This window comes from Molothrus aeneus, chromosome 2 (assembly GCF_037042795.1).
Source record: "Molothrus aeneus isolate 106 chromosome 2, BPBGC_Maene_1.0, whole genome shotgun sequence".
NCBI classification, from domain to species: domain Eukaryota; kingdom Metazoa; phylum Chordata; class Aves; order Passeriformes; family Icteridae; genus Molothrus; species Molothrus aeneus.
Window position 1 is genome coordinate 27578995 of NC_089647.1, and position 26503 is coordinate 27605497.

A 26503-nucleotide genomic window follows, 5' to 3' on the forward strand; every position below is an offset into this window, starting at 1 on the left:
ACACCTTTGAAATGACTGGTAACAGGAATTGTACAGCCTCAAATACAAATGGATGCCCATGCTAGGTATCAGATTCCAAGAAGGGAAAGGGTAGCAGACATCAGAAAACACCACCTCAAACCAGGGACCAGGAAAGGCGTTTTCAAGCACCTTGAACATATAAAATGAAAAATCATTGCAAAGAATTTTAACTTGTGAACCATTCCCCGGGGAATTCAACCAGTCAGCAAGGTACTACTCTCTTCCCAGCTTAATTCAAGACACTAAACCAAACCAAGTCATTTTTCAGACTTCAAGATGATGCATTCAAGAGAGAGAACACCTAGAGTGAAGTTGGCAGTTTTGTCCTGTCCATGTGGAACACAGACAGGCAGAGGAGAGCCACAAGTAGTAATAAACCTGTGCTGAGTCTGATAACTTCCAAGGGGAGCAAAACTATCAACAGAGCTGTCCATGGGAAAAAAAGAAAGAAGGCAGAGGAATATGAATTAAACTCTCCTGTAAGAAGAACATAACGGAAAAGGTGAAGGCCAGACAGCAACCAACACAAATTAGACACAACAAAAATAGAGAAAATTTTCAAGAAAAGCTTTACCACTAGAAAAACTAGTGGTAAGAGGAAAGGAATATTTTGCTCTTTCATTGCTTTCAATCACAAAATAAAGAAAGAAATCTTACTAATAGTACTGAACTATGCTAGATAAAAATGGTGAAAATGCTAGTGACATGGAACAGGAGAAACCACTCAAGAAATACTTCAAATTCCATCTGAAGAAAGGAACAGAATGTAGCAGTCATATGAAAATAAAAACTTCTATCTAGTACCATAGTATCAAAGTAGGTGAGACAACACCTGCAAGGGATGTGTATTTTGAAATCATTAAAGAAACAGGAGGCCTGAAAGAGTTTAATAACTAGCTCTCTAGCCCAGGGATTCTGATATTTAAATTAAACTTGGAATATTAGACAATTACCTTAATGCACTCATGACAATACTCCCAAAAGGCAAATTAAATTACTCAATGACAAATTAATGGAAAAACTATAGAGATGAAGAATTAGGGAATGAAAAAATAAAATCTATAACACAAAGGTTTTACAAAATACAGATTCTGTAGTTAAAAAAAAAAAAAAGAAAAAACCCAAACCCTAATTTCATTCTTAGATGACATCATTATACATTTGGTTTAACAAAGGGGACTGCATAGGTGCAACATACTTAAATTTTTATAAGGCATTGACCTAGCACCATAAGTTAGAAAGATAAACTGTACATAATCAAATACTAAGAAAATTAAGAAATGCTCAGCTTGAAAGTCTCAAATAAAAGCTAATGAGAAGTTGCACTCAATGCTTTTCAAGTTAGCAAGATGCAATATTGCATTTCAACCTGGATCTGAAAGTAAAAATAACAACTGATACGGTCTGGGGGTGACAGAGCAATGAAAGCTGTGAGTAACCTGGTCCATCAGCCAGCCAGGCCCATTCACACAGGCTGGACTTGGACACAGCCCCATGTGAAGCACCCAGGAAACAAGAACCCAGAGCATTCCTGTAGAGAAGGGAAAACACTATCATGGAAAGCTGAGACTTTGGGTGATCAGCCTTGACCAGACAAGCAGCCACTGTGAGCTCCTCTATCATGCTGTGAGAAGAGGGAAAATGCAGTCCTCTGCAGACTTAAGGCAAAGAGCCAGGGGACCTCACCCATGGCACTGGGGCTTCAACACTCAATTCCAAAATGAATTTGTTCATAAGATAATGAAAAATTTGACAAGATGTAGAAAGAAAAGAATAATTCATGGACTAGAAGAAATCCCTTATAGTGGAAGATTTACAGAGTTCTATCTGTTTACCTTGTCAAAAAGTGGATTGAGAAGAGACATTAGAGTGTTTAAATGCAAGTCTGGGGGGGAAAGTCCCATTTAGGCTCTCTGAATCAGAGAGATTAATGTTTCCAGAACTAGGAACCAGAAGCCAAAGCAAGGAGAAATCTGGCTTAAATATTTAAACAGTGAAAACATGAAGCCCTTGCAGCAGGCTACCAATGGATTTTGTGTCCCAGTGCCTCAAAATCAAGCCAATGCATTTTGTCAACACAGTTTCAATACTCGTCAGTTCTTGGCTACTCTCAGTACAGGCTAAATGGATTGAAATGTCACCTGTGAAATGCAGGAGTCAAACCAGACAGCTCCTTCTAGCCTAGCCTGTGCACCTACCAAGCACTCCACCTGTTTGCAGCCAACCCTGGTGACTAAACCAGAGAAAAGGTTTCTGCCACAGGCTCCCCAGGTGCAGAGCTCCTCGCTGTCCTTGTGCAAAGCGCAAAGTGCCAAAGGCAGGGACGTGCTGCCCTCGTGCCTGCCCACACGGCCCCTCCAGAGTCAGGGCAGCTAGAGGCTGCTGCAGGGCTCAGCTGCAGGGGGAAGGAACACACGTCACAGGGGCAGGCTGCTCGCAGCAGCACCTTCAAGGAGCCTTTTACACCAATTTATTTCTATACAGGGTAGTTAAAAAAAATAAAATAGAAGCCCCTATTGGTTGTTCATACAGAAGTCTGGGATTCTATAGGCTTTGGGTGAATGACTGATTTTAAAACCCAACAACACATGCTTTTTCCCTTGCCTTCTCATTCTCTTCCAAGTCAGCCTCCATGATCCAAAGAAACTAATAAGTAACACACAAGACTAGCAGTCATGTGGACCAATTAAAAAAAAAAAAAAGAGGAAGGAGAATTGAAGACGAAGAGAAAGGGAAAAACAAACGAAGATTGAAAATAAAAATTCGCCAGGATAATGCGTTTTATAAACACAGAGATAGAAACAGTTACAGCAAGGACAGAGCGGGCCAGGGGTGGGGAATAGATATTTATATATATATATATATATAAATTCAAGGGGCCTTCAGTTTATTCTTGTTGGCTCCCCCTTCTCATTAGATTGGTCTCTCTGTGGGGATCTTCATCCCCTTCTCTCCACTGTCCACCTTTTGGGGATTCTCTCCCATGACTAGGGTCCAGAAGAGGCCACCACTGCCATGTGAGTCCAGCCCGTCTTGGCAAGAGGGAGCCTGGGAGAGCACTCTGGCAAGAGATGAGCAGGAGAAGCTAGCCTTTCCCTGCTTCCTGCCAGCCCCTTGAAAAGACTGGTCTATTCCTCCTCCTCCTCCTCCTCCTCTTTCCCTTTGGGAAACTGGGGGCAGGACAGGTATGTGAGTGTCAGAACTGCTGTCATTCCGCCTTTCAGGAAAGGAAGTAGAGAGAAGGGTGATGATTATTTTGGCAGTCTCTTACCCTCCCTCCAGGTGCTTTTTGGTTTGTTGTTGATGCCTGCAGGCTTTTCTGAGGAGGGGAAAAGCAGGAGGGAGAGGAGGAGGAGTACAAGCTGCTAGGATATCATCCACAACAGGCAGGAAGGGCAATGAGCAGGAACCCACATTCCTATGGGGCCATTGTGCTGCTCAGACAGCTGTGAGAGAGAGGCAGCAGCCAGTTCAGACAGACTCCTCTCTACTGCTCTCCACTAGGGGAGGAGAAAGAATGCAATACTCCACAGCCCTTAGGCAGTGTAGGCACCTGTCCATCCCAGAGAACATGCCTCACCTCTCCCCCCTCCACTGGTCTCACCTTCCACTGGGGAGAAGGTTTCTCCCATCCAGTCCTTGGGGCAGGACGAGCGACCCCTCCTCCCTTTCACAAGCAGGAGAGACAGGAATGGATATTTCTCTCTTAGACACTCAAGGCAATCCTCAAAGAACCCCATCCAGCTGTGAACCATGCCACATTCTTCTGTGGCCTGCTAAAAACACGTGTCCAAGCCCCCGTATATACAAGGGCCGTCTCTCCATCCCATCCACCACGCGTGTCACAACACGCAACCTCGCTTCGTACGCATCCTACAGTGAGAGAGAAGGCAAAACAGGGGCCTTTCTTTGGGTTTCAAAGGAGGGGCTCTTGCATGAGGAAGTGATCCCAGCACAGGAAAGGGGCTCTTGCACAAGGAAGCATCCTCCTACCAGGCAGGCTGTTGCACAGAAGGAGCACCCCCTTGAGACAGGCTGTTGTGCAAGGGGCTGCCATGAACAGGGTTACACAGCCAGAAGAGGCTGCTGCAGGAGGAGAGGCCAGAAACTGTTGCACGAGGAGGGCCGCTGCACAAGCGGTGCCCCTGGCACAGGCTATGCACAAGAGGCGTTCTGCTCCCTGGGTTGAGGTCTCTCTAGGAGCTGGAGAGGTGCTCCACTTGGATGGCGCTGGTGCTGACAGTGAGGCAGATGTCCTTGTGATGCTCTGAAGTCTTGTAAGGAGTCAGGTCAAAGGAGCACTGGGGGGGAGGGTTGGGTTGGTTAGTGTCTCCAGAAGGGCCCCCTGCTGCCCCCCCGCCCTGCGGCTGGAAGTGCTGCTGCTGCTGCGAGGCCTGGGCTTGTGCCTGAACCACCTGCTGCTGTGGGTCAGGGATGTTGTGTTTCCGCATGTGCTTCATCAGGTACGTCTCCTGCAACGGGAGGGAGCGCATCAGAGGAGGGAACGATGCTCCAAGAGCCAAAGCCAATAGGGAGGGACACGGCAACTCAGGGGACTGCTCCCATTGGATCTACAGAAGCTGCTCCTGGGAAGCTGACCACTTCTGTAGCCCAGGGCAGCAAGCACTCACCGAGGTGTAGGCCCGGCTGCAGATGGAGCAGGTGTAGACCTTGGCGTGTTTCACCGTGTGCGTAGCCAGGTGCACCTCCAGTGAGGCAGCATCCGTGTATGCACGGTGGCAGTTGTGGCACTTGAAAGGTTTGTCTTTGTTGTGCTGCCGTCTGTGGGACTGGGGGGTGGCAGCAGCAGGCAGGAAAGAGAAAGCAAGCGTGAGGAAGAAAGCAAGTATTATTACTGGAGATGGCTTCACCTCAAACACCCCTTACAGCCAGGCCCCAAGCTCCTGGCTGCTCAGGAAGGTAAACCTGGCTCCTAGCATAGGGACAGAACTTGCCCCTCCAGTCCACCACACCCTCCCCACACATGCCCTTCCCTCTCATGCATACTAGGCATTTGAAGAGCAGAGACTCTTAATGCTTCACAACCCCCATCTTCCCAGTTTCCATGCAACTCTCAGTCTTTTCCTGGTCTCTCCTTTTCTGCCCCTCTATACATCTGCTCCCTGCATCTAATACCTTCAGGGCAGGATTTGCTTTAACTGCTTGCAGGTGTTTACGGCTCTTTGCTCTTTGGCACACTCTACAGTCCCCCTCCTCCAGGGTACTGCAACAGGACACACCACCTCTGCTTCCTATATCCCTACCCTTACACCCTCCATTTCATTGTAAAACAAACAAAAAACCCACCCAGATACCCAGACTTTATTGGGTGTAACATTTCACAAAAGTCTTGCCCCAGCTAAGTTAGAAAACTGCAAAACAGATGGGGGGAACTTCACTAAGGTCTCACCACTTTCAAGTCAAGTTAATTTTACAGGATGCAACCATTTATGTGACTTCTTTGGGCCACTAGTGCCACAAGTCAGGAATCTCTTCCCTGCCCCGGGCTTCAATAGCTTTCTGCATTCTTTTACTCTCCTCCCATCTGCCCCACTTCCTCCACCTCCTCTACAACTGGAACCCTTGCCAACCCCTGCCGGCAAGCAGGACACACCCAGCCCCTTACCTGCAAGTTGGAAAGCTGGGTGAAAGCCTTTTCACACCCAGGGTGAGCACATTTGTAGGGTCGGTCCCCGGTGTGGATACTGTTGAGGAGGAAGAGCACAAACAGGAGGCAATGAGCAGGCAGACAGGGCAGACTGCCAGGGCCTGCTGCTGTGTGAAGGGGATGATGTTGCCTCCGGATGCTGTTCTAGCTGGACAAAGAGAGCTCTGCCCAGCTCCCATGTCCAGTTAGAAGTTGAAGACAGACAATCAAGCAGATTTCAGAGTGACTAGGATTGAGGAGCAAGAGCTTAGGAACGCCTGGACAGCTCAGCATGCGAGCTACCTAAAAATGGGAAGGGGTCTGGAGGTCCAGGCTCCCTGCTCCAAACTCAGGAGTCCTAAATGACCAAGAGAAATCTGTTCTCTTGCTTCCACAGTACAAGAAAGCAGCTCTGTTCCTTCCAGGATAGACACACCAACACTTTTCCTTTTAAGTAACAGGCTGAGTTTACCTACAGTGTTAACCTGTCCCTGTCCCCCTGCAATGCCAGGAGCAGCTTCCACACACTCAGTCCAACCCCCGTGGTGCCAGGCTGGGATCCCCTACAGCCAATGCCTCTCTCTCTATGGCTCTCTCTCTGTGCCGCCCGCGGTGCAAGACCAAGGATCCCCAGGGACAGCACGTGCCCACCTCAGCCCTGACGTGGTCAGTGTCTCCTGCGCAGCCTCCACTCCGTCCACTCAGGTGGCTCACCTCCTTCTGGGGGTGCAGCCGGCCGCATTCCCCGCCCGCCCCCCGCATGCTTGGCGCGCGTGCTCCAGAGGTGCATGCCGGCAGCGCGGGGGGACCAGGGCCAGGCCCCCAGCCTCCTCTGGCCCTTACCGTGTGTGCTGCTGCAGGTGGGAGAGCTGGCGGAAGGCCTTCTGGCAGTAGCGGCAGGTGTAGGGCTTGGCCCCCGAGTGGATGCGGAGGTGCTGGGCCAGGTAGGATGTGTTGGCGAAGCTCTTGGAGCAGTGAGGACACTTGTGCGGCTTGACAATCGCCGTGTGGAGCTTGGAGTGGATCCTGCCGAAGAGGAGGAGGAGCAGCAGCAGTTGGACATGACCGCCATCTGGCTAGTGCTGATGGAATGAGGGCACAAAGGGGGTGGGACAGCACCACGCTATCTGCTATGTGAAGGAACTCCGACCACAGCATGAGCTCTCTTGGTCTCAAACTGTGCTCCCCTTGGATTCAAGAGACCATGGTCTGTCTGCACCGGGGGAGGATCCAGAGAGAGCAACTATAGAGCTTGGACTGAGGGGCATTGGCAGAGCTGTGTGTGGGAAGCCTGTGGCTGAAACAGCAGGGGGGGCTGCAAGCCTGGACTTGAGATGTTTGGCAGAACTACGCTGGGGTGACAGGGAACAGTCCTCCTATGCCCGCTCTACTCTCACACTGGCACAACCAGCCCTGGCTCCTGTCAGAAAGCGTCACTCCGCTGCCGGCGCCTCTCCGGCGGAGCAGCGCTAACCTGAGCGCGCCCAGCCCCTCACAGCCGGGCACCAGGCTCACGCGTCCGGTACCGCTACTGCCGCTCTGCCGCGCGCACGACCTGAGCAGCCTGCCACAACCAGCCAGGTCTGCCCAGGCAGTCGCCCACGGAGGTGCTCACAGCATGCTGGGATGACGGCAACATGCAGTGCAGAGGGCCCCAGCCTCCTCCAGCCCTTACCGTGTGTGCTGCTGCAGGTGGGAGAGCTGGCGGAAGGCCTTCTGGCAGTAGCTGCACGTGTAGGGCTTGGCCCCTGAGTGGATACGAATGTGCTGGGCCAGGTAGGAGCTGTTGGCGAAGCTCTTGGAGCAGTGAGGACACTTGTGTGGCTTTGTCTCCGTATGGGACTTGGAGTGGATCTGCATCTCCGACTTGGAGTAGAAGGTCAGCGAACACATCCGGCACCTGGGACCGGGGCGAGGGGAAGAGACAGGGTCACACGGGGATAAGCCCCAATATGGATCAACTCTAACTGGATGGGATCTTCCACACTGAGTGAAGTAGGGGCATTTTCCCACTATGTGGTACTGGGGAGGTTTCACCTGGGACACTGCTTGGCTGTGAGTGGTTCAGTCCCAGGGGAACAAATTTAAGCTGGGAACTGGTGTAACAGAACAAATACTTCCCAGCCAGACAAGTGAAGGTGTTGGAAGAAACCAACTGGCTTGCAAGAGAGGCAGGGCAGCACTCTGAAAATTTTCCAACAGCAATCCTAAGGGGATAGGAATAATTCCCAGACAAAACCCCCACTTTGTTAATCTATTATTTATTTCAGTAAAAAAAAAACTTGGAAAACCTGGAAATCCCAGGTTATAGTTTGTATTAGAAGTTAATTCCATGTGCTGTGAAGTCTGTGAGAGCAGAAATGGCCAAATCCACTTAACTCTGCTCCCATTTCTGGAGAAGATGCTCAAATATTTAGGATACAAAATGCTGAGAATAACAGCAGTGCTGCTTTCCTAGTGGGTCTCACAAAGATGCTCTGGATATCAAATGTGGTATTTCATTGGTCTAGTGGGCTTTCATCATTTCAGTCTTACTGATGTGATGCAAAATGTTTTGTCTGGACGTTTGGATCCATCTGTTCCCATAACGATCAGAAATGTATTTGTTAACACACAGACTCTCTGAACAAGAAGAAGCAGTTGGCATCGCTCTGCTACGGATGCTGCTGTTAAAAACTGTTCCTCCACTACAACACCAGGCTGTTAAGAGAAGCTCATACTGCTTTACAGTTCAAGATGGTAAAAGCTTTCGTGGTTGTTAATTTGACAGAGAGATAGAAGCTGCATCCAAGTTCTTTCTTCCATTTCTTCCCCACCCCTGCTGTGCATCAAACAAGGGGCAGAGTAAAGGTTTATCTGAATTTAGGTTTTTCATTTACATTAAAGACAAAATAGAATCTCCACATGTAACTTCCAGGGTCACATATGAGAGAAGAGATGCCAGCCAGAGGAAGGCTGGTTAACATGAATTCAACGTTCACAGTGGTTTTGTCTGGGAATTTCTTGAGTTTTATAGTGTTTACAAAACTGCTCAGCAACAAAAGTCTCTGCAGGTATTACAAGCCACAGAGCTGATCCTGCTCTTCCCCATATCCTTCTCCTCTCAGGAGGATACTTCATTACATCTACTGTTGTGACTCTGTTGGAGCCAGAAGCTTTATGATGTGTGCAGTCTGATTAGGGTATGTCATGTAAGCAGTATTTATCCAGCACCTACCTTCACTTCCACAGGCCCTTCTGAGCCACAGCTTGATTCCCAGCCATTTAGCTGGAAGCCATGCCTCCCTCGCAAGCACTCTAACACACACCTGTCATAACATTTCCCTCCTCTCCACCTTTGCTCTTTTACATTCATTATCATCTCTTAACAGTTGTTCCCACGTGTCCTACCTTCATCTTTCTCTTAATCCATTTTAATTGCAAGCCCTAACAGAACATGCAAACTAAGTACACATCCTTACACAAATCCCTCCTCAATACACACACACGTCCCAATCCCTGCTGGAATCAACACACAGAAGCAATTTGATTGTTTATCCCTACATCAACTAAAGATATAAGGAGTAAAAAGGTACATCAGCATCATCTTTTTTTAAAAAAAGTAGCTCTTGGTTTTTAAACCAAACAATCTCAAGTTGCACAGTTTGTTCCAGACTTCCTGGAATGCTAGACTTGAATAGAGCATATATATTCTGCAGTAATCAAATCATACTTACATGATGAGGACTGTGTACCCTTGAAACGTTAGAAATAACTCTGAGGTGAACACTGAACTGAAAAATACATTTGAGTCGCGAAGTCCAGTTCCCTGCTACCGCAAGCAATTACAGCATAATCCCAAGCTTGACTTTTAGCAAGCTCCTTCTCAGCAGATGCTGACTTCCATTACTCTCAATTGAACCCCGTTCCACAGCATTGGCCCTCTGATAAGGAACCATTCAATTGAGAACAAGCTCCCAGTGGGATGCTGTGCTAACATGGCTCACCAAAACAAAGGGGAATAGCAGGTATCCTTTTTGTATACAGGAGGGGAATGACTGTTCTTGCCAACAGCATGTCTAATTCTGTAGTCAATGTCCTCAACAATTACTGAAAAACCCACACAGGCTCAGCAAACTTAAAGAATGATGGCATGTGGAAAATTGGCTTTGCAGGAAAGATTCACTGACTCCAGTTGATCTAGGTTTGGAGTAAAGCTTAAAAGATAACTTGGTCAACAGCCAAATAAATCTATGAAGGGAGAAAAATATCAATTACTAGGGGCTTATTTTATGAACAAGTCAGATATAACAAGGAACAACAACTGACACCAGAAGTGGAAAAAAGAGGAAACAGGCCTTTTCCAGCCATGAGAATAATGCATCTTTGGAACAAGGCTTGGAGGCTACAATATGGTCTCAATCACTTGGCCCCTAAAATCAGAATCCAGATACCTTTCTGAGAGAAATACTCTTCTAAGGGTTCTGCTCTAGTTAAAAGAGAATGCTGGGCACTAATCTTTTCTGTGCTGTACACGGGACTCTATATTTTAAAGAGTCTATTCTGCTCTGAAAAATTAATGAACTTTACCGTGCCATCAAGTCCAAGTAGTCCCATGCATTAAATCTATAGTGCCATAAAGCCATCAACTTTATCTTCCATAACTCCTGTGCACCCTTTCCTTTACTTATTTGCTTTGCCAGGTATCTGCCTTCAGGTCAGAAATTCTCTAAAATAAACTTTAATGAAGAGAAACAGACTGCATGTCCTTTTCTATTTTCAAACTAAAATTATAAAGAAGTTTTCAAAATATCAGTGGCACTTGCATGACAATGATAAACCTGATTATTAGCCAAAACAGGCCTCAACAACAATAACAGAACCCCCCAAAACCTTACCCTCCCCAAAACCCCCAAAATCAAAACAAAACCCTCAAACGAACAAACCAACCAATGCCTGTTGTCTGAATTTAGCAGCTATAGACATTCTGATATTGTTTTTCAGACAACATTTAGAATTAAAATCTTGCAAGAACTCATTTTCTAATCATCTAATTAGCATCAACCCTGAGAGAGCAAGAATGTTATGCAGCATTAACAAATTCATGAGCCTTATGAGTTAAAAAAAGCCCTGGAATATAACAGAAAGCTGCATTTCAGAATTTTATATTGTGTGGTATCAGGCTTTTTCATGGGAACAAATGATCCATTTAATTAAGGGCTTTGCATTCTGCTTCAGACAACATCAAATATTAAAGGGGAAGATGCAATCAGCCCTCTAGTGGGCAAATATGGATTAAAAAAAATGTTAAATCTATATGGATAATGAGAATATCCCATCTGACACTAGCAGCATTTCAGTGTTCTACTTCAGTGAAATTCTGGCTGGGGAGAGGAAAAATAGGGAGTGCTCCTTGCTAAGCATGAATGAAACACTATATGAAATAATTGATTTCTACCCCCCCTCTGTTTAATATCCATTTTTAATAGTCTCCCCACTGTGCTTCTAAACTACCCCTCCTTTGGCTGCATTCTTTCTGACAGCAAGAAACAGAAATGACTGCAGCATTCCCATTGATGGTGTGACACAACATCCCCTGCAGCTCCTTGTTATGGCTCTGAAAATTCAGACAGCCTTGGAGAAAATATCCTTAATAAAACAGAGGTTCATATCAACAGTTAAATTAGCACTCAGCCATATGCCAGAGATCAAAAGTAACCCCTTCCAATGTTTACAATGCTTTCTTTTTTTATAGGAAATAAAGACATTCAAAAAATGTTCATGTTACACAAAGACACTCTCAAAAATCATGAAATGCCAGCAAAAGGTGGATGTACAATTCTAATTCTACTCCCATATGAAAGTCACCACACTGAGTCATAAAGAAAATGATGCCTATAGCAACCAGACTACAACTCTGTGGCACACAGTGCTGTATATTTTTCCACTTTTCATGGAATGTTCCGCCTCATTCATCAGATGCTGTTAGGAGATAAAATGCCATCTGAAATACCAGCTCATAGTAAAATTTGCCCAACATGGATTAACAGCCTTTTTCAATCAAGTGCTTAATTAATCAGTATCACAGTTGTGAAAACTATGTAAGCTTTATATGGCTCTGAGAATTCGAATTCCTAGTATCTACTGAGAGTGGTCTTACAAGTTAATTGAGTCCTTGCTCCTTCTGTTAGGCAACATATACAAGTCAGACCATCAGTAAAACTAAAAATCAAACCAGGATAGTCTGAAGTTAGACTAGATGATAAGTTTAGGCTGTCAGAGTCAGCAGTTCATTTAAAAAGGAAGGAAATGTCCTGCCTTTGCAATGCAGAGTTAATGAAGTAACTAATGCAAGCATAGCATAATAATGGATGCACAGTTCATGATAAATGCTTGACCCTCACATTGCCCCATTTTTTAAGTGTTACTGTGAAACACAGTGAGAGAGACGTACTCACTAATTGCAAGTGGCCAAACTGATAGCTGTGACCTCTTGTTAATATTTTGTAAGAGGAGGGGAAAGGAGACAAAACTAACATCCAAGATACACAGGTACACTTGGGCAACACCCAAATAAAGCCAGTGAGTACAAAGATGCCAAATGAAGGCATAGGAATTGTATCTCTGCTTCCACACTGGCACACCCAGCATCAGCTCCTATTCCCAAGCCAATGCTGTGCTTCCACTGCACAGTTTACACTACTGGAGTGTGTAACAAATCTATCAGCTATGCTCAGAGATCTTGGTCAACTTACTTCCACAGTCCTTCTGTCACCTGGTGGCTTGGTAAGGCTGCAGAAAAGCATACTCTCATATACTGGCAAGGCAAAGAACAGTTCAAAATGCTCTCATCATATGGCACTTTCCCAGTTCCCAGATTTGAGGGCATTCCTGCATTTTGTCCATTTTTCCAAATGACCCTAAAAATACCTGACCCAGAATTTTGTGGTATTTCAGCATAATTCACAAATTCCCTGTGTTCTTTTAATGACTCAATGATTTTTGCTTTCAACAGTTGCACCTTAAACTTTTTCCGTCGCAGTCTTGCATTGGGAGCTTTCATGATGTCACTTAATTCCTAAAAGTCTTTTCCACAGTCATTGCTTTCCAGGATACCGTTCCTCCATATTCCTTATCTTTAGACCAGAGACATTCAATAGTCCAACAAAACACTTCTGTCTGATAATGTTTGCCATTGCGTCCAAACATCTGGACCTCAGTCCCTGGCTGCTGGAGACATCATGCTGTACCAAAAGGCTAAGTCTTCCATGGGACTGTATTAAAATATATTTTGCCTGAACAATTAACAACCACATAAAGATCCCATTTCTTTACAGCTACCCACCAGCATTGTTTTTATCTTTAGATTATCAGCTGTGACTTTCTGTTGACCTCCAAATCATTGAACATCAGGCCTAAGACACTGTCTACCAATTTTTGAAATCAGTCACCATTAGCATAAAAGACCGACAAAACAATAAAACACAATAATGTGCTTCCCACTATAGTGATAACATGCAAGAGCTAAAATTAAAATAATACAAAAGGCTCATTAAAAAGCACTAGGAAATTTGGAAACATCAGGATTAAGGTCATCCATGTCACCATAATTTGGCTCTGCAATGCAGGTGCGTTCTGATACAGCTTTATTGACTGTTTCCACAGAACTGCACTCTTATTATGTTGCACAGACAGATACTGAACAAGCAAGCATTCAGCTTCTTATATCACCACTCTGGACAGCCTTAAGCCTCATCCAATTCCAACATGCAATTCCAACCTCGTGAAGCAGATCACTCATCTCCTGTACCCACCACAGAAATATCAGTGCTCCATAAGTACTCATCTATCTCCACAATGTCCCTGGTTTATGTTTTGTAAGGGAAGGGAATCACAAAAGACCCAGTGAAACCCAGTAAGAGAGACGTACACACTAATTCCAAGTGGCCAAACTGATATCTGTGACCTCTTTTTTTCCTTTAAAGGAAAATTCCTATTACATACATTCATATCACTGCTCCTATAGATTTCTGTGCTACTCCAATGAGCTGCAACACTTCTGCAAAGCAGAACAGGGTCTGACCTGTAACAGAGGAGTGTTCAATGATACTTGAGACTATGGTTTTGGGAACACCCAATGTCAATTATTTCAGGGTAACTCTCTATGGTCATTTGTAGCCTGAGACAAATACAAATCCACTGAAGATTCAACCTAACTCATACTTGCATACACTTCAAGGCAAGATTATCTCTAAGGCTGCAGGATACCACAGCAATCTGTGGCAGAGGAAAGTGTAATCAACAGCTCTTCATACTAGCAAATGCCTTCCCCAGATCATCCCCCTCAATTCCACAATCCCATGTCAATGCATTTTATTTTCTTTTCAGAGAATATTCCTTTCAGGTTGAGCAAACATACAGGTCTCTGACAGGCTATCATGCACCAATAACTAATCAAGGATGGTATCAAAGCGCATTGACTCAATAGGGCCAAATTAAGGTGTAATCAGATAAGAGGCACAAAATACAGTTTTAAAGTTCCCTCTCTCCCAAGCTGAAACTGTGACTGTCCTCCTCATTCCCTTGCACACACTCATTCCATTGACAAGTAAGATGCCAAAATTAGAATTTGTGACTGCAGAACTTCTCCTGTCAATTCCTTCTGTTTGGCACTATGAGGAACTGCCAAGGGAAACCACATGCATGCACACACTCACAGTTACATCTCAGCAGAAGGGAGAGAACTTACCATAACACAGAGTTTTACCTCATTATACTCTCAGGCATGTGGCCAGTCAAATTGTCATTTTCTAAGCTCCAAGCACTGCATTTATATACAAAGCAAGGATTATGTGTACAAACTGCATGTGCGTATGTAAATGTGCATGTGCAACAGTATTCCTTGGAGCTCTGAGATCATAAGACAATGCCAGCCAATCTGGAAAAGGGGTAAGGATCTTAAAAATCAAGACGAGTCTCAAAAATATGCAGCTGAGGAAAGAAGAGAGACTCTCTTGGAGTCCTCTGCTGAGGGAAAGGCTAATAAGCTCACCCTTGATTAGACATCAGAGAATCCACACAGGAGAGAGCCGCTGGAAACCAGGCATCATTAGTTCCGCTGCTCACGGAACCACTTGTTAAAAAAAGCAAACAGAAATTCCAACATGTGGCATCACACTGACACCCACGTTGGTCATCAGCAATCTTAAATTCCATTGCACAGACCTCTGCCACTGCAGCTAAGATGATAAATGACAGCAACAATACTTTCTCACCTTTTTCTAGCCTAAGAGGGAGATGAGGTTCTTTGCCAGAGGAGGTCACATTCTTATGCTGACATCAAAGCCATGGCAAAATTTAGAAACACTGGGTTTAGTATTTCTAGGCTTTGGAGGGAATGTGGTCAACCTTTCTGCCTGACACTTCAAACTTAATTCCCCTTTTGCCCCTAGCCTTCCAGCCCAGAACAATCCCCTCTCCTGCACCAAGGCCCAGACCCAAGCTCTTTACCCACATGCCCCAGCCTCTTGATCCTCTACTGCAAGGGCACTTTGCTACTTCATTCCCTCAGTTACCTAACACTTATCTCCTCTTGCTCGTGTTTCTGTTTGTCTGTCCACATCCCATACTCTTGTCCCTCTCTGTTCTGCCAGTTCTGGGTACCTCATTTACCAGCACCTAGCAGGTCTGGTTCCTTCCTCCACCCCTCAGTCTTGGCTGCTTATAGCTTATTCTTGTGCTAGCTCTCCCCTCTCTCCCTTGCAAAGAGGCTCCTCATCACATCCTCTGTTGCATTCCCTAGTTTGTAGGCTCTTGTCTTTTCTCTCCTCCTTTCTGATTCCCATCTCTACCAAGTTCCCAGATTTTCTCAGCAGAAACAGCTCCAGTCCCTGCCCATGCCTCATTCTCATCCCTATCACATTTGAACCAAGCAGTGTCTTCTCACACCTTGCTATTGTGTCCATCAGAGAGGGAGGTTACTGTCCACACTGGGCACTAGAGACCCCTTCTGAAGCAGAAGGAGGAGCAGCTGTGCCTGAAGGAAAAGCATGTTTGGCCCTTCAGTGCAACTCTAGAAGATGCTTAGAACTGCAGAAAGAGTAGATATATAGTCCAGCCTCACACAGAAACTGAGAGAAGTTAGGCTGTATTTGTCTCCTCTGTGGAGATGGACTGTCTGCTGAGTGCCTGGAGTGGTGCAAGCCTCAAGAAGCCTCAAAGAGAATATTTCCTTCACATATTTCCACCTGCAAACTATAAATCATCTCAGAGCATGCTTAACAGATTTTTTCCAAGCTTAAAACTGGCCAAATTCAACAATAAAAAAGACATGTGTGACTTACTAAACTCATAGCCACCACATTACAAATTGATTCAAAACTATGGGAAGTTCACTAAACAGTAATGCTAAATCCAAACAGGCTTAAAACAAGACATGTCTGAGAAGATACCCACATGCTGTATTCAAACCACCATTGTGCTCTTCATTGTGTCATAATTTGCTCTCTAATGAGGGTCTCCATCCAGCTTCCTCACCTTCTGCAGCTCTGTTCACTAAGGATTCTGTACACTTTTGCACCTTGGACTCATCTCTGAATTTTCCTATGTCCCTCAGCTGCTTATTGTCTCCCAGCTTCCCTGCTGTGAAAGTAAGGAAAACCCAAAACCAGAAGTGGAGAAGACAGAGCTTGTTGATTACACTATGACATGAGGCCCTTCTCAAGCCAACAACCTTTCTGCTGGTATCCGAGGCTCCAGAGCACAGTCTGCAAAATATTCCAGATTATAAACTGGTATTCATCCTGGATTTTACTTAGTATCAGAGCCTAGCAGTGCCTATCCAGAGCTCTCTTCCTCTTACAAAGAAACTGCTTAGAGAACTGTCAAGAGAAAGAGAATTGATGATCTGGCCCAGAGCAGCTGAATCACCTTATCAGTCTTGTCCACTGATCACATCACACCACAGACTTCTAAAAGTGCACAGGTACAGGCACCACACCAGGACTAAAAACCAATCCTACTGTATCCAGGACCTGTTTGCTACCTTTTCCTCAGCACTATTTAAAGCACTGGGAAGAAGCCATGTGCTCTACATTGCCATCATCTTTCTAGAAAGACTCTTGATGCTGATAGCATTTTCCAAAGAAAAAGCAAATTATACAAAGATGTCAGGGAAGGTTAACAAAGAGCTGACGATGAATCCAGACAAGACTGAAGTGACATTACTCATGAAAGAAAATGCTTCACAGGACTGAGTTAGATGCTGTCCCCTGCAGGAGCAAGCATTCTTCCAGCAGCACAATGCAAAGCACCAAGGACTCTGCCAGAGGAACCCTAAGGACAGAAGTCGAAGATCTGCAAGTATTGCCATCATTAGCAAAAGCTTCACACCTTTTCTTACAAAAAAAACCCCCTAGTCATAGAGATTCTTCCACCACTTTCACAGCAGCCTACTAATTCACTTCTAGAGATGATACAGCAGGAAACAGTTGCTATTTGCTGAGCGGGCATCTCTACATTTAGTAGAGAATGGGATGAGCTGCAGTACATGTATCAAGGTTTATGCTCCAACACCTCCCACATCTGCCTGGCTGTGCTCCTCATTCAAGGCCTTACTCTGTCTTTATCACCACACTAGGAGTCAGAAATTACAAATATTAGCCACCTGCCCAGACACTCATGACAAGAGAGCTCACAGAGCTCAAAAACAAAGCTTAAAAAGAATAATTAAGTTTGACAAAATAATCCCAAGTTTTAGGAATTGGATACTAAAAAAAAAAAACCAAAACACACTGATCGATGTAGTACAACTCCTTCCAGGAATCTGAGTACATTATTCTCAGTGTCTCATCATGGGAATCAGTGAAATCATACAAACGTAGTCATATGAATGCCAAAACCAACTCCTCCTCCAGCCTGAGAAAGAAGCAGGAGTAGAGGAACTTCACCCACAGTCTTAATTTAGCTAGCATATGTCTGCACACTGTAGTGACGGGAACTACTGAAATCATCCTCTAGAATACAGAAGGATCCCAGCATTCCTCAAAGTTTTAACTTGTGAGTCTATTCATATGCATATTATAGAGAAACGATTTTACTATGTTGCACAAAGGTCTTCTCTCCCACAGCTCCAAGAGAAGATAGCGCTTTCCTTGATTTTTCCAACAACCATTTTTAGTTCCAAACTTGCACGTGGGATGCATCATCCAAGAGCAGATCTCAAGGAGGGCAGAAGTACTCCCTCCTGAAGCACCACTATTGGGGGTCTTCAATAAATCTCAATTTAGCTCTCTCACACCTAAGCACTGCTCCGAGGAAGGCATACTTAGGGTGGGAGCTGGTGAAAGAGGTATCACACTCAGATTAAACATAAAGAAATCTTAAACATTAAGAAATTACATGTGCCCACATACATACTCATCTGTTTTTTCCCTGCAAAGGCTTTTTCATGAGCTGTTATGCAGACTATGTGTGTTCATAAAGTTTCTGCTGAGTCACTCCACCTGGTCTTGGGCATTTTTTTCCAAACTTACAAGTAAACAAGGAGCTATAATTAAAGCCCTGGTTCAGCTTTAATTCTAGTGTTCACTGCCAATTGTGTCCCCTGTAAATACATATTTAACAACCTAATTAGCAACCCAGACTGTAAGCAGCTTGAGTAGTGTGGATCTGTGGCTATGGCCCAAAATAAATGGTGGGATTACAAATAGCAAGCTACCTAACACTCCCACCCTTCCTCACCATACGCTGATTATATTTTCAAAGCAGAACTGGGACATTGGCTAAGATAAAAAGGCTGATCCAAGCTATGCTTTTGTACCCATTTAACTGTGTTAATTAAAAAAATGTAAACATTAAAAAAACGCTATAGTTAAAAGTGAAAAAATGCCTGGGGTGTGCACACAGATTTTATATAGATGCCTTCATATTCCAAAAGCATAATTCCAGAAGGGTAACTAAATCTGAACCAAAACAAAGAACATCTAGGATGATAAAAGGAAAACTGTTTGATATGGGATCCTGAGCACATTATAGGCAAGTGAGAAGACCTAGGGACCATCTCCTATTTCTGTTTCAATTTGGCTACTACTTTGCCTCTTATTTATCTTAATCATTAACCAGAAACACCTATCACTGAATCACCCCAAAGTGCTCCTGCTTCCTGCCTAAGACAGACCATCACATTTACTGCCTACCACTTTCTCCTCTGTCTGGTTCCCACCTTTTCTAAAACACCCACACTGCTTATCCTCTGGTTCAAGTATTCCCTCCTACCTTATCTCTCCACTCCCCATCACTCATAAACTCAAGCCACATCCCTCCAAACTCAGAAACCCAACCTCAGGGCTCAGAACTCTCCTCCTTCTTATCTGACACACTTAGGGCTCAGAAACACCCTTAATATTTAATTCAGAATTACATTTTTTTCCTTGTTTTGTTTGGAGTGCTGCAATAGAAGGAGATCACATGGGGCAATACACACAGGAGCAGACACTACCACCACAGTTCACTTTCTGCTCTGTGTGTCTCCAGTTTGCAGTCTTTACACTGGAGAGACTGGAGCTCTAAGTGAGGAGCACCCAGCTATAGCAGGGCTCTCAGCTACACCAGAAGTGCTCCAGCTGCACCAGCCAGCACTGCACTCTGCAGTACACCAGCCAAACTACCTGGCTGTGCCAGCAAGGATGTAGTTTAGTCTCCATAACATCCTGGTCATTAACTAACCTAGTAACACTAACAACTATATATTCAGGAAATCAAAATTGTCCACTGAAAGGAAATCCTCAGTTTTGGGTCAACCCATCAGCTTGTAAATATTCCTGACCAGAAAGAAAACTCAACTCTTTTTGCAGCTCAAAGATTCTCTACTCAGGGACTCTCTAGGTACAAGGCATAGATCTCTTCCTCCCCATGTAACCCTCTGCAGGGTTACACCCCCACCCCATGCAATGTTACAGTCAAGGTTTAACCCCACTCCCCACCTGTATGTCTTGCCATCCTTGTGCTGGTCCTCATCATCCTCGTTTGTCAGCACAAAGGGGTCGCTCATCTCTGGCAGCCCCGACTCCTGCAATCGTTTCTTCTTGCGGCCCCGGGGTGGTTTGGGGGCGACTCCCCCAGCCCCAGCACCTTCAGCGAGGGTGGTTGTCCCTTTCTTGGACAGGTCTGGCACCACCTGCAGGGCTGCCTGGGAGCCAGGGGGTAGCGCAGAGACAATCATGGGAGCTGAGATGGGAAAGGTCTGGGCAGAAGCGGCTGTGGTCACCAGAGAACCTGACGGGGAAGTTATCACCAGACCAGGACCTGCAAATAAAGGAAGGTGGAGGAAGTCAGTTATTACATCTCCAATTATGCCCAACCTCCTTATCCCACAGAAGCACCTACTTTTGACTACAACACAAACAGAAGGGTAGCTTCCCTTCCCACAGCATTCCCAGTCTCCCCTGCTGGAAGTCAAACTTCCAAAAAGAGGGTGGATGTATGGAGTGCCTAGAGATTCACAGTGAAACCACACCAAGGCAGTCCACACCATCAGTAAGGCTAGGAATAATCTACAGGCCAGTAAGGATTCTCCAGGACCTCGTGTTTCCCCATCCCACGGTCCCCTCTGTACACTGCTGAAGCCTTTGGAGTGCCCCACCTGCTGTCATGAGCCCAGCAGACTGCACTGGTACCACGGTGATGTTCTGAGTCACGGGGGCTTGGCTGTGTGGTGTCAGCTGCTCCGGCTTGGTGTCCGAGTCCATGGAGATCCCAGTGGGCAGCGCCACAGAGGTGGGCACTGTCAGCAGGGCAGGGTAGTGGGGGGGAGCCAGGCTGCAGCCCTTCTCTGTGGGCAATAGCTGCTCCTTCATCTTGTTAATGAACATGGTGTTCTCAATCTAAACGGGGGGAGGACAGGTCTTAGCATACCCTGGCACAGCTTTGCCCAGCATTTGGCTGAGCAAGAAATGCAACAGAAAGACTCAATGTGCAACATGCATTGTAAACTCCTGAACGTAACAGGCTGGGAGATCTTACCTGTCCCGAGACGGTGGGCACTGCTGGCCAGAAGTACGGGGAGGAGTTGAAATGAGATTCTTCCATCCTAGCTGGGCACAGGGGGAAGAAGAAGGGGGAAGGGAAGAGGAATGGAGGATAAGGAAGACAGACACACAAACACACACAAAAAAACCCATTAAACTCAAAGAGACTCCAACATGGAACTGACTCAGTATAATGCTGTGACAGTTCCTTAATCTCCCCTGTCTTTCTTGAGCAACTTCTCCCCCCTTTTGAGCTATCTGCCCAAATTAAAAAATTATTTTCAGGGGAAAAAGGTGCCTGTTATTCCCATGGGCTTGGGTCCATCTGAAATGCCCCTTGCCCAGTAGTCCGCCATGCAAAACACAGGACTGACTAGAAACCCACATCCAAATTTTCCCAATTATCATCCACCCAAGTACATGGCATAAATGAAGTCTGTGCATGTGCAAGCAGGCAAATACAGATGAAAACTGTTTTTCACCATCACAGACGGTCTGACCCCACAGGCAGTGAAAATGCTGGACCTTGCCTGTCCCTCCACCCCAGCTCAACACTAAGCACCCAGATGCAGCAAAGGGACATTAGCATTATGTTACACAGGAAGAAAGACAGGCAGAGAGAGGGAAACAGACTTGCCCAAGATAACAGACAGCCACAGCAGACCAAGAAGTCAAACTCAGAGCTCCTAACTTCCTGCTGCTACCCCAGCCCCACTCTTGAAAGAAACACAGAAATATCATTCAATAATCCTGCTCTCCTCCAATGAGACTAAGCAGTAGGAAAATAACCTGATTCCCCTGCTCCTGAGATACCCGATTTCCAAGCAAGATCATGTCATGGCTCTCCATTGCCCATTCTCTTCCCATCTCTGGGACAAAATTCTGTAGGAATCTGTCCCCAGCCAAGTGCCCACTGCTCCATCTCAACTCTCCCTGCATTCAGAGGACGAGTTAGACACCAAAAGAGAGTCTCCTGAGCACAGAGGTATAATCTCTTTGGGAACACCTGACTGAAGAAGCACTTTCCTTTCTAATCCTTACATTCCTTTGTGTAATACCATTAGCGGACAAAGTTTGTTACACTTCCAAAAACACCACTCAAAACCTAAAGAAATTAACAAAACAATATTTTCTGAAAACAGATACATCTCTTCTGAAACAAATATGGCAAAAGTGGTAGGTAAAAACTATGCTCAGAATACATTTGGCAGAGAGCACAACCACTGTAGGTTTTTTATGCAGCTACCTGCAAACTGTCCTACTCATATTTCTGTTATGGTCTAATAATTGAACAATATTGCTTCTGAAGGGTCTATCTCAATCCTCAGGGGAGCTCAGAGGGATGCCCCCAGTAGCATGAAACACACTACAGAAGTATATCAAAGACAGAATAAATACATGTGGAATTGCTGTGTGTGAGCCAAAATGCAAAGATAATTTTCCTCTATGTGGAGAAGCAGTATTTAAATGAACCAAATTACCCGATAATTTTGCTTTTATGAATTGCTCATGCAACAGCAAGGCCAAGTACTCCTGCCTCACTCACTCACTGCAAATCAACCAATAAACACACTTAAGGATAAATTATTTACCTTACGTTGGTGGCATGCAGTCAGACTGCTCACTGCCTGACTGAATTACTCTGGATTTGCAACGCTGTGATTCAATCAGAGGCTGATGGGGCAAGATTCTTGCCTTCCTTCCTCTGCTTTCTTTTCTGAGCCAAATTAATTATTAAGTACACTGCCCACAGCACAGCCCTTTGCATGTAACACTTAATTACATGACTTTTTTCTTCCACAGGATGGGCACACAGGAGGAGATAACACATCCTTGGCAATTGAGCACCACCTGAATCAAGAGTGGTATTTTGTTTGGAATTTCCAAGTTTGAGGTTTTTTGCTTGGTTTTTGTTTTGTTTTTAAAAGAAATAAGCAGTTATTTGCTTAGCTTCCACATCAAAAACACCAAAGTGAACCTGACTGCCCAAAACCACAAAGTCTCATATAATAATAATAATAATAATAATAATAATAATAATAATAATAATAATAATAATAATAATAATAATAATAATAATAATAATAATAATAATCAGATGCATTTTCCAGAGAAACTTTGTAGTCGTCCAAGACTCCCTTGGATACAACTGCAAACTTCAGGAGTTAAACAGAAAGATGCCAATTTAAGCAAAAAAAATTAAAACAGCTTTCTTATTTCAAGAGAACAAGTAATAAAAGGCAAGTCCATTTCCAGATTCCAAAATCCAGACTAGCAGAGGCCATGGCACGCAGTGGCTGCTTGTCTCCATCTTGTCTTGCACCAGAACTTCAGAGAGAATCTAACTTTTGTTTGCTCAGCTTAGAGTGTGTGCAAGTCAAACACGGCTTTTACTGATCCTTCAAAGGATGGCTACAGTGATTTCATGAGACTCCCTCAGAATCCACCTCCCCATCCAAAAATCTCAATGCTTGGCCGTATTATCTACCAGGCCTCAAACTTCTGGCTTGAAAGGCTGAAGTGTGATGGAGTTATAAGAATGTGGAGAAAAAGGAGAAATGGTGTAAAAGTTGAAGCTTTCATGCACTTTCACTAGCAAGCCAATCTTCCAAAGGCAGAAAACAAAGGTAAGATTCCTCCACCAACCTACTGGTCTAGTACCCAGAGCTGTCCCTCCCCTACCCCATTTTTAGGCTAAAAGGGTATTTTGAAAACATGCACCCCTATTGGCAGCCCCCACTGAGACGCTGCTCACACTTACTTTACCAGAACTCTGCTCGTAACCCTTCCAATTGCTCTATAACTACCAGACATGGGCTGGAGCTTCAACCCTGTACCACAGCACGTTCCCACTGCAGGGCCTTCATCATCCCAGCTTCCACAAACAGGCCAGAGATGGAACCTTCTTCCTATTCACCAGTCTAGTATCAGACAGATGTCAACGTACCCTCCTGATGTAAACCAAAAACACTTTCTGTGTACACACCACAAATGTACATACACCAAATAAACAACCGAGTGCACCAGAGAACTCACAAGGGACAAGGGATCTGGAGTTTAGATCTCACAGAATCGCATACTTAATGTGCTGCATTTATACTTCTTGGCAGCTCAGCACTTTCATCATAAACAGACAGATAAAAGCACGTGCAAGTACACGGTGAGATAGGGGCTGTGTTTCTGGAAGGCACAGTCAAGGTTGGATGTGCAGGCATTTATTCAGAGGTTGACTTTTAACACAGGTTTCTTTATTCTCCAGATGCCTGGCTTTTATTTCCCATTCGGCACGGAGTTTGCAGTCAACAAAAGGCCCTGAGAGCAATGCTTGGGAACAATTTAGACTGTTGTTTTATGTCCGCCCAAGATCTTTGTTCAATGACAAGGAGCTTTTAGGCTTAATTGCTGCAAAATACTAAGGATGCAGAAAGCCACGCAGGCTGTTACAAGAAAAGCAAAAATGCTTCCCTGGTAATCATAAACAAGAGAAAGTTCAAACACTGTTACGCCTTTAGAATAAGCGCATTTGAACACACATCAGGAATATTCCAAATGTACCGGACAAAGTCCTGGATCCCAAACCCGCAGACTACAGACACAACTTTGGTGCCGTTCCCCGACACTTGTGCAGCCTCCACCCCGACCGGGCGAGCCTCTGTTGGAACAGGTGCCTGGCAGCGGGCATACCCTGCGCCCCAGCTCCTTCCAGGCGCTCAATCCCTGCTCCCGCTCCCTGCAGCCCAAACGCCCTCCCGGCCCCAGCTCCGGGACCCGCGGCCCGTCCCATCTCCCATCTCCTCCCAGCCCGCGGCAGCCCCCGGCTGAGGGGCGGGGGTCACTCACGCAGCTCCGGGAGCTCCTTACCCCTCTCACTCTCCCTCCTCTTGCATTTCTCCTCCTTCCAGGGCCGGCTCTGCAAATAAACCGCCTGGGTTACCGGGGCGCCCGGGGCCCCGCATGGCAGCGGCCGGCGCTCCGCGGGGCCCGCGGGCCGGGGCACCCCGGCCATAGCGGGGCAGGCGCTCCCCGTGGGGTCCGGACGCGCGTCCCCCCCGCGGCGGCTGAGGGCGGCGCCGGCCCGGAGCGCGGCTCCCCCGTGGCGGAGCCCCCGACGCCGGGACAGACGGGCGGGCGGACAGACAGACAGACAGCCCGCCCTCCTCCATTTCCGCTTCCAGATCGCCCCGGCCCCGGAAGTCCCGCAGCCCGGCCCCCCGCCTGCGGTCCCGCCGCCCCGCACATTACCGGGCTCCCCCCCAGCGGCGGCCCCGGCCCGGCTCCGGCGGCGGCGGCCTCCTCACCGGAAAGACAGCGGGGAGGAGCTTCCGGGTCAGGGGGCGGGCCGCGTCTCGGCGCTTCCGGGTCGCCGAGAGGAGCGGAACGGCGTCATCAGCGGTTTCGCTTGAAAACGGGGCGGCGGAGCGGCGGCGGCGGCTCGGGGGAGGCTGCCCGGGCTGGGGGCGCCGGCGTGGTGGCCGCGGCCGGAGCGGGGATCGGGCGCGCGCGTTTACCGGAAGCGCGGAGAGCGCCGGCGCGCGGGGCAGCCCGGGCTGGCGGAAGGGCGGAAGTGCCTGTGGCGGGCGGGCGGGGGGCGGGCGGGCGCGCGGCGTCCCCGAGCCCGGCCGGCAGGGCCGCTTCCGGCCTCGCGGCGTCACGTGACGCGGGCGAGCGAAGGGGGGGCGAGGCGGTCGCCCTCATGAATATTCATGAGCCACCGTGAATGAGTAATTCGGCCGCCGCCGCTGCCTCTGGCTCGGCGCGGGATGGGGCTGCTCCAGAGGAGTTTTCCCGAGCGCTGTGCCTGCCAGCACCTGGGACGGTCCCGGCCCGCCACGATGATCCAGGGGAGTTGTCTCAAAGTTTGGCTGCCAGCGCCTGGGATGGTCCCAGCCCGCGCTGGCTCGAGCTTTTCCTGGCATGCTGCTAAACGTGTTTGTCCTGCTGAGCCAACAGAAAGGACTTCCCGCCAGCTGGCCTTGTGCCAGAATGGGCAAACCGGACCATCTCACTGCCTGCCGGGAGCAGGAGGGCAGGGCTGGGCGCGGAGGGCAGCAGGGTAACCCTGTCCCGCGGCTCCGTGTGACCTCCCCCAGACACCGATTGTCCTTGCGTGTGTAACCGTGCGCACCTGACCCCGGCGGGGGCTGCAGCTCACCCTCGTTCCAGTTCTGAGCACTCCCTCACAGCCTCAGCCCACCCAAGCTCCGTCTGGCAGCCTCCCGCTGCCTCCCGTGCGCTGGCGCTGCCGCGCCGCGGGAGGAGCAGTGGGCGCTCGGTGCCCCGAGCCTGGGGCACGGCCCGGCTGCTCCTGCGGGACACAGCTCGGAGCCGCTCCTGCACTCCGTTATCCCGGCCGGCTGGGCGGCCCCACAGCGCACTGCAGACACCCCAGCAAATCATCGAGCCGCGCTGGTGCTGCTCTGCTCTGCTCCGCTCCGCTCCGGACACTCGAGAATAAGACAGGCTTCGCTCCGCTACTCTGGCGCTGGGCCCACCTCCAGGTCAGGCTGGGTTACCTCCCTCACCTGTGGGACTGCGCCTTTGGCTGAGCCGCTTCCAGTGCTCTGACTTGACAGAAACCTCCGGTTTTAATTGTTGCGTGAGTTTTCTGCCAGCTTGGCATGCTGGAACAGCTTTTCCGAGCCAGCATGAGTAAGAGGGTGGGACCAGGGAGAGCACAAGCACAGCAGCCAGCGGTTAGATCTGTTCGGGCGATCGTGGAACCGCAGCATCCGGAGCAGGGGCACAGGGAAACCTGCCCGCGGCTCCGGCCACAGCGCCTGCCCATCCCCAGAACCTGCTGGGCTCTTGGTCATCGCAGGCGGCACCAAAC

At 47.2% G+C, this 26503-nt stretch overlaps 1 protein-coding gene across 9 annotated transcripts; it reads right to left on the bottom strand.

Moving 5' to 3' along the window:
• Positions 1-2474: 2474 nt before the first annotated feature.
• ZNF384 (zinc finger protein 384) lies at positions 2475-25079 on the bottom strand. 9 transcript variants are annotated; one of them, XM_066572172.1, is made up of 10 exons: positions 24972-25079; positions 24514-24583; positions 20669-20739; positions 20289-20529; positions 19630-19951; positions 7344-7568; positions 6512-6694; positions 5648-5726; positions 4653-4811; positions 2475-4493 (listed from the first exon to the last, which is right to left on the bottom strand). In XM_066572172.1, exons 3-10 carry the CDS (start codon positions 20732-20734, stop codon positions 4218-4220), a joined length of 1551 nt encoding a protein of 516 aa, XP_066428269.1. In that variant the 5' UTR covers positions 20735-20739; positions 24514-24583; positions 24972-25079; the 3' UTR covers positions 2475-4217. The 9 variants fall into 9 exon arrangements, with proteins under 9 accessions (XP_066428269.1, XP_066428266.1, XP_066428271.1 ...); XM_066572169.1 differs by having other exon boundaries at positions 24535-24583; positions 24972-25078; XM_066572174.1 differs by having other exon boundaries at positions 20669-20735; positions 24972-25078.
• Between the last annotated feature and the right edge of the window lie 1424 nt (positions 25080-26503).